This window comes from Berkeleyomyces rouxiae (genome assembly GCF_048999995.1).
Source record: "Berkeleyomyces rouxiae strain 22BRR77 chromosome Unknown BrBRR77_ptg000001l, whole genome shotgun sequence".
NCBI classification, from domain to species: Eukaryota; Fungi; Ascomycota; class Sordariomycetes; order Microascales; family Ceratocystidaceae; genus Berkeleyomyces; species Berkeleyomyces rouxiae.
In genome coordinates, this window is record NW_027396491.1 from 5,343,650 (window position 1) to 5,357,154 (window position 13,505).

The 13,505-nt window shown below is 45.9% G+C and overlaps 4 protein-coding genes across 4 annotated transcripts; 1 reads left to right on the forward strand and 3 right to left on the reverse strand.

Moving 5' to 3' along the window:
* Positions 1-2,399: 2,399 nt before the first annotated feature.
* On the forward strand, positions 2,400-4,290 carry BROUX77_001499 (uncharacterized protein; the record flags this gene model as incomplete). The annotated part of the gene is made up of 2 exons (XM_073745936.1): positions 2,400-3,159; positions 3,218-4,290. 2 exons carry the CDS (start codon positions 2,400-2,402, stop codon positions 4,288-4,290), a joined length of 1,833 nt encoding a protein of 610 aa, XP_073609734.1.
* Positions 4,291-6,486: 2,196 nt separating this feature from the next.
* Positions 6,487-6,945, reverse strand: BROUX77_001500 (uncharacterized protein; the record flags this gene model as incomplete). The annotated part of the gene is made up of 3 exons (XM_073745937.1): positions 6,487-6,581; positions 6,681-6,770; positions 6,924-6,945. The coding sequence occupies 3 exons, from the start codon at positions 6,943-6,945 to the stop codon at positions 6,487-6,489; spliced, it is 207 nt and encodes a 68-aa protein (XP_073609735.1).
* Positions 6,946-8,033: 1,088 nt separating this feature from the next.
* Positions 8,034-9,366, reverse strand: BROUX77_001501 (uncharacterized protein; the record flags this gene model as incomplete). The annotated part of the gene is made up of 2 exons (XM_073745938.1): positions 8,034-8,910; positions 8,966-9,366. The coding sequence occupies 2 exons, from the start codon at positions 9,364-9,366 to the stop codon at positions 8,034-8,036; spliced, it is 1,278 nt and encodes a 425-aa protein (XP_073609736.1).
* A 533-nt stretch (positions 9,367-9,899) lies between these two features.
* BROUX77_001502 (uncharacterized protein) lies at positions 9,900-10,682 on the reverse strand (the record flags this gene model as incomplete). Its single annotated transcript, XM_073745939.1, has 2 exons — positions 9,900-10,518; positions 10,582-10,682. The coding sequence occupies 2 exons, from the start codon at positions 10,680-10,682 to the stop codon at positions 9,900-9,902; spliced, it is 720 nt and encodes a 239-aa protein (XP_073609737.1).
* Between the last annotated feature and the right edge of the window lie 2,823 nt (positions 10,683-13,505).

The following is a 13,505-nucleotide window of genomic DNA, read 5'->3' on the forward strand; positions in this document are numbered from 1 at the left end:
CTTTTGATCTCGCGCCGAATGGCTATTTGGCAAGGCATGGCTCATTCTCAATTTTGCCTCCAAGCCCGCAACCCTATCAGAAAGGGGTCACCGGATGATGTAACTTTCCAAGTGTTCAGAACCTCTGTCTAGGAATGATTTGATTTCGGCGCACTGGCGCAACGGGCTCGGGGGATCAGCGGAGGGTAAGAGACACCCGCGCACCAGTAGAACCTGAGAATAACCTCCAAATTCTGTCCGTTTAGCCTTCTGTTTTCTGCATCAAGATACAAGTATGTGTGTACATATCTACTAACTAATCATGATACCATCATAATCAGTTGGATGTGTACAGCCTCGAGTCAACCACCACCTGCATGTCACTTTTTAGTCCGTGGTCTTTTGGTGCGTGTGAGTAGAAGCGTTGTTAGATGAGACAATGTATCCAAGTGTACAGTAACTGACTAGTGCTGGCCGATACTTGTACACAAGTAACTAGGTATAGATAGTTGACTAGTTAACTACACAAATTCAAGTCAAGTATAGCGATGAGGCAAGCAATACGCGGCGGCCAAGGCCATGATATGCGCTTGTAAGTTGCATCACGTGACGATGTGTCGCACATCATGTACCCCGCTTTTCCTGGAACAACACGGGAGTTATTCTCTCATTTTGATTTCAGGTCACGTTTGTCTATATATTTTGCTACAACCACTAGCTAACCCAACCATGCTACCTGGTGTGTGTGGACATGAATACTTGGATGCATACAGCCACATGTGCGTACATACATAGGCGCCAAAGACATCCTTCCATGTTGCCTGACAAGGATTCCCGCGTTGGCGTTCTTCTTTTTTGTCATGTCTCCCCTCCCTCTTTGATTCCTTGCCCTTCATCCCTTGCAGTACATAGTTAGCAGTAGTTGTTATACATGTACTGGCTGAACGGCTGACTGACTGACTGGTTAACTGGCACGGGCATATATATTTAGATAACCAATCAAGTGACATAGATGTGTGCTCACTTTCTGGCATCTTCTGAAGCTTGAAATGCATCACAAGATGGCATTCTTTCTGTATTCTGCAACATATACACACCTGGCTGACGGCGTGTATGGGGCTTAGGCCTAGGCTTAGACTGAGGCTCAATAAGCCAGTGTTGCCGAGATGGACCAGTAGAATGAGAGAAGAAACAGAGACCATACAACAGACCATCCTACTTGATCAAAAACAAAATCCGACGGCACACGAAGGTTCGCACCTGGACATGGACTTGGACTTGGATCTGTATCGTGCGTGCGAGCGAGCGTGCGTGTATTTGTTTCTCTTGTCTCTTGTGCGTGCGTTCTCTCCTGCTGGTCAAAACTTTCCATGGAAACGCCCCCCAAGGGTCTGTCCTCCCATTTCCCTCCTCCAGCATGTGGCTGGCTGGCCCTAGTCCTCCACTACTTATGTCCTGGCGCTCTGGCGACCAGATCGTCTAGGTGCTGATGAGCCGCTGCTGATGTTTGGATCGATCCTTGCCCTCATGTGTCTTCTTTCTTTTCCTGCTTCTTCCTTCACGTTTCTTTTTCTTGTGCCCTCGGTCGCCTCGATTGGCCTGGCTTGTGCCGCCCGGCCTTCCTTATCTTTGCAGCTTCCTGCAGCCATTTTCTTACTCATTAAATGAGTGGTGTGCCGGGAACTTTGCGAGCGACTTAAGCCAAAAGCATTGGCCACCTCTCCAACTCATCCTTCTTCTTCTCCTTCTCCTTCTCCCTCAATATGTGTGTTAACTACCCCTGGCCGTAGCTGTATCACTGTGTACCCTGTCTGCTTTTGCAAACCATGATCCTTCACGTCTCCCCTGTGGTCGCTAACGAGGGCACAAGTATAATATCCCGTCAGACCCCATAAGCCAAGTGGTCACAGTCCTCTGCTTTCTCTGCCGCATTCTGTCTATCCCCTTGTTTGTCGTCCACCTTTCGCCTTGATCTTGAACACAAACCCGTGTAAGAATCGTTTGAGTCATTGCAGCCGGCTATCTATAAACGCTTCATGCTCTCCCCCATTCCTAAAGCCTCGCCGCCTACGTAGGTTTTTTTTCTTCTTTTTTTTTTCTTCAATTTTCTTTTTCTTCTTCTTCACTCCTTGAATATCTTTTTCTTTTCTCTTCGTATTCCTTTGTTCCTTATTTTCTTCTTAATACATTCCTCTTCACACACCTTCCCTTCCAAAAAAAATCTCAACCGGCCATTTTCCCCTCCTTTTTCCCAACACTCCACCAAGCAGAACGTCGCCACATTTCGTATTTGTAACCCAAACCCAACCCAACCCAACCCAACCCAACCCTAACGCCATCCTGTGTCACCACAACCACTCAACACTTGAACGTCACTTCCGAAACACCAGCATTTATTTCATTACTTTAATCGCGATATAATGCACTATGTGCAGCACCAAGTCGACAACCAAATTTGCCATTCTACGGTAGACTCTTCGTCGGTTTACGACAATTTGAATTCAAAATTACGCCCGTGTTCTCCAGCTGATTCTGGGTATGGATCGTTTTCTTTCACAAATCCTGCCTCAGCGCCGCAAAGAGCCTCTTCGGCATGCATACCATCTACCCCTATAGATCGTGTCGGGATGGTTCTCCGCGTCCCTCACCACATTCTCAAGCTCCAGTTAACATCGATTATTGGTACTGGTGCGTATGGTGTGGTGTATCTCGCTCAAGCTGTGGGATCAGACAAGAGATATGCTGTCAAGGTTCTCAACAAGTTCACCCCAGAAGGCCAACCACTTGACCAAAGGCAAACAGATTTCCAGCGCCGAGAGATTCGACTTCATGCTCGCGTGCAACACCACCCATCCATTGTCAGTATGCATGCCATTGTGGAGCATGCAGACTGCACCTATGTTGTGATGGATTATTGTAGCGAGGGTGATCTATTTCATAATATTGCAGAGCTTGGCCGTTATAATTCTTGCAATGAGGAAGCTCGTGGCATCTTTTTGCAACTGGTTAGTGCAGTGATGCACTGCCACAGCTATGGAATCTACCACCGGGACTTGAAACCTGAGAATGTATTGGTGACCAACAACGGCCAAGAAGTGAAGCTGGCTGATTTTGGTCTCGCCACGAGTAGCCCGTATAGTGGCGACTATGGCTGCGGATCAACCTTTTATATGAGTCCAGGTAAGACTTTATCCATCGTTCCCCAGATCTAGAGTCCTTCATCTAACTCAACTTTCAGAATGCCTTGACGGTTGGAATGAGCAAAAGTACGACTGCGCCGCAAACGACACTTGGAGTCTGGGTGTCATCTTGGTGAATCTCATGTGTGGGCGTAACCCATGGAAACAGGCCTCTGCTGTCGATTCGCGCTATCGTCTTTTCTTGAAGAACCCTGACTTCCTCCAGGGCATCTTACCCATTACTCCCGAATTTAACCGTATATTGTGTCGCATTTTTTCTCGGAACCCCCAGAACCGCGCGAGCTTGCCTGAAATTTTCACAATGGTTGAAAATTGCACGAAATTCACAATTCCAAGTGTACCTTCGAACTCGCCATCGTCAAGCAAATCACAAAGTTCAATCGCCTCTCAGCCTTCATCACACTGTGTACTTCCACAAGAGAACGAGTGTGAAGATGAAGAGATGTACGATCATGATGCTGATGCTGATGACCAGGAAAATCTTCACGTTGAGTCCAAGTCCAACACAGCTATTGCGTACAGACCGTCATGTAGTCAAAGCAGACTTTGTGACTTGGAAACTTGCTCGGAAATTAGTTCATTCCAATCAGAATCTGCCATTGCTCACAAGGATCGTGGAGCTTTGAATTCTCAACCTGTGTTGCAATCCCGAGCCAACATGTTCATTCCTCGCATGGCGACCGCCGCTACCGCTGAACCATTCGTGTCCGTGGTTAATGCAGAGTATCACCCTGCGTACTCTGCTGGTTATGTTGTAATGCCATCCCCTGCGACCGGTCAATACTTGCCGGAGGCTGTGCCATACAATCCTGTGTTGCAGACTTATCAGTCGCAATGCTGGAACAACGCTGGAATGTTTCAGCCCCAAACACAAGAATCACCACTCCAAACGGTCCCTGACTACAGCAAACTGGCATCTTTGCACCAGGCCACAGCCTATGCTTGTCCCGTCACACCCCCACCTGAGCCGCAGCAACCTCACCAGCAGTCTCGCTCGGGGTGGGGGTTTCCTCTCTTCAACTTCCCGTTCTCAGCCAATCAAATCCCGGTTGTCGGAGTCGTTCCCCATGGCGCCATTAGCCCACTGAACTTGTTGGCTCATCATTGCTGAGGAGAGCTATTGACTTGGATCATAAATCGATTCTCTTGCTACTTTGCCATCCCATCTCACGACGCCTTTTTTAGGTGTCCTTTCTTGATTACTCAAATTTATCTCTTTCTTCGCTGTATACTTTTTCCCCCTACTCTATTCTTCTTTTCTTTTTCTTTTTCTACGACGCAACGTTTTCCACGCCAATTTCCTCTTTTGGAGATTACTTTTTTCAACCCTCACTATCACAGGGTGTCTTCCTTTATACATTGCTTCAAAGTGCATTATATTATGTCGGGTATTTGGTTCAAAATCACAGGTTTTCCGGGAAATGGTTTCTCAAGGTCGCTTAGTCCTAGTGCTTTTTTCCTCTTTTTTTCGTATTTTTTTCTAGGATATTTAAAACGCAATTATCAGCCAGATTGGTGTTGAAACTTTTGTCAACTATACTAAGTGTAAACAAAAGTATCAGTGTTCTTAACAGAGCAAGTTCTTCCCTGAGACGCAGGCTTTCCTAATGATGGCGATATTGCATGAAAGTGACGTGAGTGTACACATGCTGGCCCGCATTATACAAATGTAGCCTGGTATTTTGTTTCTAGAGAACATAAATAGAAGCAGCACAGTTTATGTTGAATGGAGAAGAATAAAAAAGTACCAAAGTCTCGAAAGGCCCCATGCGAATAAAAGCCAATGATATTAGACCATAAATGTATGAAGGAGATCTGGATTGACTGAAAAGGTAGAGAGCAAAGACGTTATCGCGAGTATTTTCTATTTTGGATTCTACCACAAAGGAAAGGGAAGAAAGACCCTGTGCATTATATGCTCATCAGATTTGTCGTGCAGGTGATCTTTTCCTCGCACGAGCGGAAAAAGGTTATTCACAGATCATGCGATCTGAAGTTCGCCACCTTCAACATGAAATCCCAGGTCTAACATATGACCTTGAAGTCACGTGAGTTAATGATGCGACCTATGGCATCGGACACTAGTTAGACGGTGGTAGTTCCCTTCCAACAAATGATAGTCATAATGTAATTCATAACTAATCTAAATGGCAATGGCCAAAAACTGTTGATATTGTCAGCATGCCAACCCTACAAATAGAAGCATCTTAGGGTTGTGCTCCTCTGACTACATCGGAATTGCCTTCAACTCGTTCACGTTCTAACATCACAAATCGCCACAAGAGGAACGCCATTGTAAAAGTTCCCAACCTAGTGGAAGCTGAACGACAAAAGGCCGTACTTCTCCTTTCCTTGCTCGGACTAGACTTTGCTTCTAAGCTTCACTAGGCATTCTCCTCCGACTACTACTTGACTCTAGCACAAGACATCAATGGACTGCTGGGCATAAAAGGGCTGCTCTCTCCCTCTCTTCCATAGTATCTAGAATAGAAGGCATCGATCATCGTTCGCCTTTCTTCCCCTTCATTGAATACATTCTCTTTCATTGAACTCTCTGAACTTGTGACGTTCCGGATACTTCTCCGTACAGGACAACAGTGAGTCCTCCTATTATTCACTGATAAAAACCCGATCTTGTGTTAGAGTTACAGGAGAAACAGCCATGTCTGGAAGCATAAGATAGTTCATGTTTAGGCAACTATAGTCACAAGAGATTGACTGAGATCAGCAGCCAGTCCTAGACGACGTATAGATCCCCAAATCTACGCATACGCACACATTTACACTCTGTATAGCTGGCATGAAATGAGACGGCAGTTCAAGATAAAATAGTAACCGGATCAGGTCTTTGTACTCGTACGAGCAAAAGTAATAGCGGAAGTTCACATGACTAACTAACTACATGTAAGTTATGTATGTATGTATGTACATACCAAATCCATTCCCTGCTTATCACCACCGAATAATACAAAGCGTTGTGATCATATCAACATCAACCAGGACATCACCTCATTTTCTCGCGTTGCACAAGATGATCGGATATCAAGAACCAAGCATGAGAATACAGTGCAACCCACGATCATTGTCCGTCTATGAATCCCTTTTGGAACATGATTTGAGGCCAATGATGCCAGGCCTAAACTATATTGAGAAGTGTGACAAAAGAAGCTATCCACCTTTTGCTTGTTACTTCTCATCGCTGCTTCCTTGTTTCAATATCTGTTGAGATCACAAGCCATAGCAAACGAATATACAGTTATTATCGCGAGAACTGCAGTTTCATGTTCATATTTGCACTTGGTCCTGGCTACTTTTTGCCGCTCTTCTTGATTCCCTGCTGGCCAGTATTCAAAGGACCGCGACCACCAGCCTTTGAAGCCATGTCCTTCTTAGCCTTTTCCTCTATTTAGTCGTTAGCATGATTGCGCCACGTTGTAGGGGGAAACGAAACCAGCCCAATCAAACATTCGGTCGAGTCGGGCTCATTACCATCTCACGTACCAGCGCGCTTCTTCTCAAGGAATGCTAGGTCATCGTCGTCTAGTTCCTTGGGACCCTTCTTGGGAGCCTTGAGAGGCTTTGCCTTGCCACCTGCGTTGTGTGGGAATTGTTAGCAATCATTCTTGTATCAGATGCGATTGATATCACATGCATCGTCGCAGGGTAAACATGCCCGTAATGCAAATCCCCTCTTGGAGTTTATCTCGCACATGATATCACTCCCTTGGAAAGCCAATCACACACCTTGTCTGTTAGCACCGCCCATTTTGGTCGACGTATCGTGTAATAAAAAGAACACAGGGGTTTTGATTTGATGAGGACAAAGAAGGAAAATCTTGCAGACCTTGTATGTCCACAACTTGAGGCAAGATTGTGAGGCAGTTATCTGCAACAATTTGGAGTTTACCTGCCCCACCCCTTGAGACAAATTTATGTTGGGCGCCCGCCACGTGCAGCGCCACGTGCAAGATTTCATGTGGCGCACTTGGTCCTTTCAAGAATTTATATGGTAGCAACCTTCCCTCCTACAACCCTCAGGGGGATACCTTTGAGGTCGGCCCCCTCCCCTCAAGCCTTTACTAAGGGGGTTTCCAAGGCCAGCACCATGACTCCGATACTACTACCATTCTCATGAGTTTTTAGGACCCGAGTCCGCATTTACACCACTTTGAGGGCTTTCCTCGTCGTCGATTACCACTCTCCTACTCACTCACGACCCATGATCGTCGACCCCTCACCGCCTCAACCCACACCATCTCGGGATTTCCCTTTACGATTCTGAACAAATCGTGGCCTCGCTGCGGAGCTGCACGGCGTGTGGCGGCCCTTGGAAAACCGTAGTGAGTGTGTTCATCGAACAACGTCCGGGGGAGATATGGTCTGAGGGACCAGTGAAGAAAGTACTTCGGAACTTTCTGAGGGTTGATGTGACAAGGGATGTCAGGTTTTCGAGTTTTTCCTGGCTGGGTATCCAAAGGGCACCCTTTGTTAAAGTGCTTCCGAATGGCCCTCTGTTGTTGCCAACATCATGTAAATAATACTCCCGTTTAGTATCAGCTCCACTATAGTCCTCATGTTCTGCGTTGGAATCTGGCCCACGGCATGATATCACTCGATGATAACAAGGCTGTGGGCCCCAGGACTCTAAAAATAACATTCACATTCACATTCACAATTTACATGGTAGCTAACTACGAGTAACTAACTAACTATAGCTAGTTACAAGTAACTAGTACATGCACCAAATGCTCTGGTATCTTTCATCAATCGACGACAAGACGAAAGCAGGCAGTAGTATGATGTAACTAAATGACTAAGTAATATCAATAACTACATAAAAGCATCCAGAACTGCCTAGGTATGCTGTTGTCTGATCCGACGGATCACTACCGTTTGGTCCTCCAACTCCCAGCCGACACCGTGCTCCTTTATCAATGTATCCCACTGGAGACCACTGAAAGTCTCTAGAGAAGTTTTGTCGATTGTGAAGTAAGCCCTCCCAAAACACTTGAGCATGTGGCTACAGACATCCTTTTCGGCAAAATCCATAATCCGTGCCTTGTGGCCATCTACACTATTCTTGACCTTGCGGAATAGAATATAGTTGTCTTGCGCAAGCGCGCGAAGTAGAACATTTACTTTGGGGTCGTCAAGTCGGTATTCTTTGCGAATTGAGTATGCCTCGGCAAGTTGAGTGCGGCGACACGCTGCATCCAGAACCAAATAGCTGGCCACTTCGGCCAACTCGAGGCTTGTCAAACTAGAGAGTGGATGGATGCGACGTAGGAGGTGAAGCGCGGCTGGCTGGTATCCTTCAGGGTGTTGTACCAAAACACACAGTCGGATGCAAAACAAGTACACCTGTACAGCAAAATTGTCCGCACGCTTAGATGCTACGATGCCTTCTCGTAGCTTTCGTAGTGCTGAAATGACCATGGACAGGTCTTTGTTGGTATTGGGTGAGACAATCGGCTGTAGTTGAGGAAACTGAGTACCATCAGGGGCGGTGGCACTGGCTGTAGAGTGGCTGTTGGTTACTGGAGGCCCAAGGGGAACAAAAGTGGGAGTTTCGGATCCATTCATGTGGTCTTGATCATTATTTGAGTCTCGAAGGTTGAGCGCAGCAAAACGTCGGAGGAGCTCGTCTCTCTGCCCCGCTTTCGAGCAAAAGGACATGTATCGCCCGACAATCTTTGTATAGTAGCGCTCCTGTGTCTTCAGGTCTAAGAGTCTGTAGAGAGTTAGAAACTCGAAGCTTCCATGCAGTTCAATACCAATGAACATACCGCGTGTCACCCTTAGATGGTAGCCCAAACTCATCCAATGGATCGGTATTGACAGGTTTTAATCGTCCCCAGGAGTTGGACACTGTTCTCCCAGAATCTTTGTTGCCGGTGGAGCCGATCTGGCCATCATTATTCCGGCTGAGTGACCCGCCACTGCCTCCGTATATTGGGCGTGACAAGAGTTCCGTTGTTGGTCTGTCGCGGTCACGACTGCATGTCCTGGCGCTATTGCTGGAGCCATCAGCTACGCTGCCGCTACTGCCCAATCTATTGTCTCGCCGAGGTCCCATTCCACGACCACCTCTAAATGTCCCGCTGCCGCCTGGACCATTGTTTCGGCTACCATAGTTGTACCCGCCCTGGCTTCCTCTGGTTGATCCTCGACTGTTGGTGAAGGGCATGTTTCTGGGTGGACGTCTGGAGATAATGTAGCGATAGAGATGGGACAGAAATATGATGATTTGTATGTGGGTATTGTAAGCCAGATGTGTATTGCTAAAACTATGTATTCGAGAAAGTCATCACAGGGTCACTGGGCGTGAAGAATTCAAGTCAGAGAAATCAAGGTGAACTGGTTGAAAGCATGTATAACTAACTAGTTCAAAAGATAAACAAATGATGACTAAGCTCACGACTACGTCAACCAGTAGGAACGCCCATTCGCACACACATACAAATCCTACTTCATGTGTTTCATCAACCAATGGCGAATTGGTTCACCTCAATCATCATATTATGGATAAACTGTTGATAACTCTACATCTTCATCGACGTGTAAATGAAGGTGTATGATTGAAAACATATTCTGTCTTCACATACTAAGCCTTAGCAGTCACAAAAGAAACTAAAGAACACCACATTGCGTATACCAAGCACTTGTAGAGAGCTTTCTCCACAGACTCCCTTCACCAGTAAGTAGTCTCTTAGGTGACTATTATACCTTGACAAATAATGAAAACACACCCTTGGCGTACTCAACGATCTCATCGCCTCCCAGCTTTGACTCACCATACACACGGTCGACAAAGCTGATGGGCACCTCGGCTACAGTACAGCCCATGGCCTTGGCGCGAACCATCATCTCCATCTGGAAGGTGTAGCCCTTGGACTCGGTGCTTTCAATAACCTTTTGTAGCACGCTTCTCTTGTAAAGTCTGAAGGAACCAGTTAGGTCACTGACTCCAGGAGAAAGGACGGTATCAGCGAATAGGTTCGCTCCACGGGAAACCAGTTTGCGATGAAGATCCCAGCCATAGACACCGCCGTCGCCAGCATAGCGGGTGCCGGTAACAATATCATAGTCACGAGTCTTCTGCAAAGCGACCATTCGTGGGATGAATTTAGGATGGTGGGAAAAGTCGGCGTCCATGATGATGACGAAGTTGCCGGTGACGAACTGCAAGCCATGCACATAAGCAGTGCCGAGTCCTAGCTTTCCAGTTCGAGTTTTGAGAACAACATGGGGGGCGTATGCTTTGACAAGCTGTTCAGCAACAACTTGTGTTCCGTCGGGAGATCCATCGTCAACGATAATAAGCTGCCATTCGAGGTTGCTGTAAGGAGAACAAAGCTGTTAGCATTCATCTAGAGAATTGAAATGAAACTGTGTAACCGACTTTTCAGTAAAGGTGCGATTCAAAAGCCATGTTATAATAGGCAAGTTCTTGCGCTCATTGTATGTGGGAAGAATGATGGAGTATTTATCGGTGGAAGCCATGTTTGTGATTAATTCAGGTATTGGATGAAGTTCAGCGTATGGCGTCGATCGAAACGGCAGTGTAGAGTTTGACTAGAGAAGACGGAAGAATGAATGTATTGCTCAAGAACGAATTGACTAAAGAAGAGAGCTTTTTAGGAAAGAAAAGAAGTTGCCACGCCTCTATACGATCAAGTGCTCAAAAAGCAGCAATTCACGGAGAGTTGATGCTATCGCTGCTATCATGATCCAAGCTCCACCACATTCGAAAACACGCGACGTGGAAGTTACTACAGCCAGTTAAAGTTCAATCGCAATAGTGGATCGAGATCCTGTTAGGGTTTGGCTGGGTTATGTGGGTTCAAGTACCTTTCCTCACATACAGCCTTTCCACCAACCGAGGTTGCACAGGGATAGTGAAGAAAACTGTGGTACATAGCCCTTGATAATAGGTCCCACTCTTGTGTCAATTTGGATTATTATTGAATGTGAATAGCTTTGTGAGTGTCGGCGATTATTGGAGGAGGCGATGCTCTGAGGTTCAATGGGCACTACACCAACAAGATCTCTCGTACTATTGGGACAATAAGGGGAAATCTCTCGTAATTGCAAAAACAGAACATCCTTGTTGCGTAGTCGAATCGTTTAGGTCTAGACTTGGGCTCGGGAACGTGGGCGCCAGAAAGCCAACCGCTGCTTGTGCAGTGATATACGCATACGCATAGACGCGCATGTGAGTACATAGGTACTTTCACAATCTTTCTGCGGTAGCAGGGGGTGCCCCTGAATTTTTTCTTTTTTTCCCTTCTTCACCATCATCGGCCCAGTGGATTAGGCGTGATACACTCTTAGCTAGTTGTGCATAGTTGTAAGTATGCATGTATCCACGAGATGGTGGCTTTGTAGAAGACAGCCATTTTGGTGTACGGGGCAACTTATCACTGTAAAGAGAATCATAGTTAGCTAGGGGAAACTCCTCATGCCAGTGCTAAATTTGAAGCTAGATCCGAAGCGCAAAGCCTCACCCACGAGCTAATGGCTGAGGATACATGACACCAGATGGAAGGCTGAGCAAGAGAACAAGTCTAAATATCCTCGGCTTTGGTAGTTATAGTTAACTGGCTAGTTATATGTGTAGTTACGATTGGTTTGCTCACCTTCATCTAGACTTTGTTAAGAATTACGTGAAGGTATATGCATAAATGCATATGTCAAAAAGAAGCAAGAAATAAAGCCCATCTGCCTCCATGGCGCAAGCTTCATGATATTAATAAAAAAGCCAAGGTCGACTGGCATGTTTCTATGTTTAGCACACAATCACCAAATACTATGTGACATGAAATCGCCCCCCTTTACCTTCCCATATGCTAGGTAACTAGTACATACTTGTGTACTTGGAGAAAAGAAAAAAAGAGCTTGACCCTATTATCCAGGTGTGCAATTGTGGGTTGACGAGACATAGTTATGGCGGCAGATCTATGTATATGCATGTAGTTAGTGATAGAGACAGTAGAAGCTGGCCCGAGCAGTATGAATCTCGAAAAGCGATGGGCGATTCTTTATAGCAGGTTTGCGGAGCAGAGAAAAAAGCCGAGACAGTATAACAATGACAACAATTAATGCTACAAAGTTAAACAAAATTCGTAACCAAATGCACCAAGGACTAAGCGGTGTATGAGCGCACTTATGAGTTCTCAAATGACGGAGCCTGAAAGAAAATCAGAGTGCATAAATACTTGAGGATAGTTTAACGCATTCAACGGCATAGGTATACAAGTAGCAACTTGTTGGCCAACTATCTGCATGAAGTTGCGGAGTTGCATGGCTGTCGTATGAAGTGGTGTACGAGCAACTACTCTCTTCTCTATGTACATATGTATGGCGCTTGGGGTTTTCTCATTTTCGCGTTTGAAAGAATCGAAGAAGACAAGGATGGGTTTTATTGGTGTTATCGAATCCTACGGAAGCACCCTCTCTGCCCACCCAGGAGATACATGCAATTCAGCATTGATATTGTGATGGGTAGTTGAAAAAGCTTTTGTTGTTCTTGCAGTCAACTAGTAGTTGCTGAAACGGCAAGTTGGGTATACGCTAACTACATGCCTGGTGATAGACGCACGCTGAAAACGATGGCTCCATTGGTTCCTGCGCATACAATGAGTGGACTTGTCTACTTGCGCGTTGTATAGGTAGTTACCAGACCCAGGCCTGATTTATCCATCCTCCGGGGTCAAACGGAAGCTCAAACTGACAACTGAGTGGGAAGGCAGGGCATATCTCTCTACACATATTGCGACAAGTATGTACATGTACACACATGTACATACAAATTCATATGCACAAGCATGTATCTGTACACAGAACACTAGAAAACATCATATATTTGGACAGGCTGGGTGAGTAGGTGGGTGCAGACACAGGCGCAGGTGCAGGAGCAACAACGGCATACGGACGGTGCTTCCTCTCCGGGCCGTAGGTGGTAAAAGCAGATAATTAATTGACAATTAGTCATGTAGCTGTGTGTGCACATACACATATACATAACTACATGGTCATGTAGTTGCTATAACTAACTAGTTAGTTGCTTGTACCAGTCCTGATTGATCGCCTTTTCATCCTACGTTCTTTTTTCCACGTCGTAATTCTTCTCTATTTTTTTCCCTCTTCCTTCGTTTTTTTCTCTCGTATTTGAGTTACCCTTTTTCCTTTCCTACTATGGGCGTATATGTTCTTTTCTGTCTCTTAGCATACGCATCGCCATTATCACACTCGTTTTCCGCAGCATCAACTTGCTAACCTGACTTGGCTTCCACTGCCAAGTACCGTCCTTACCTTGCATTTGAA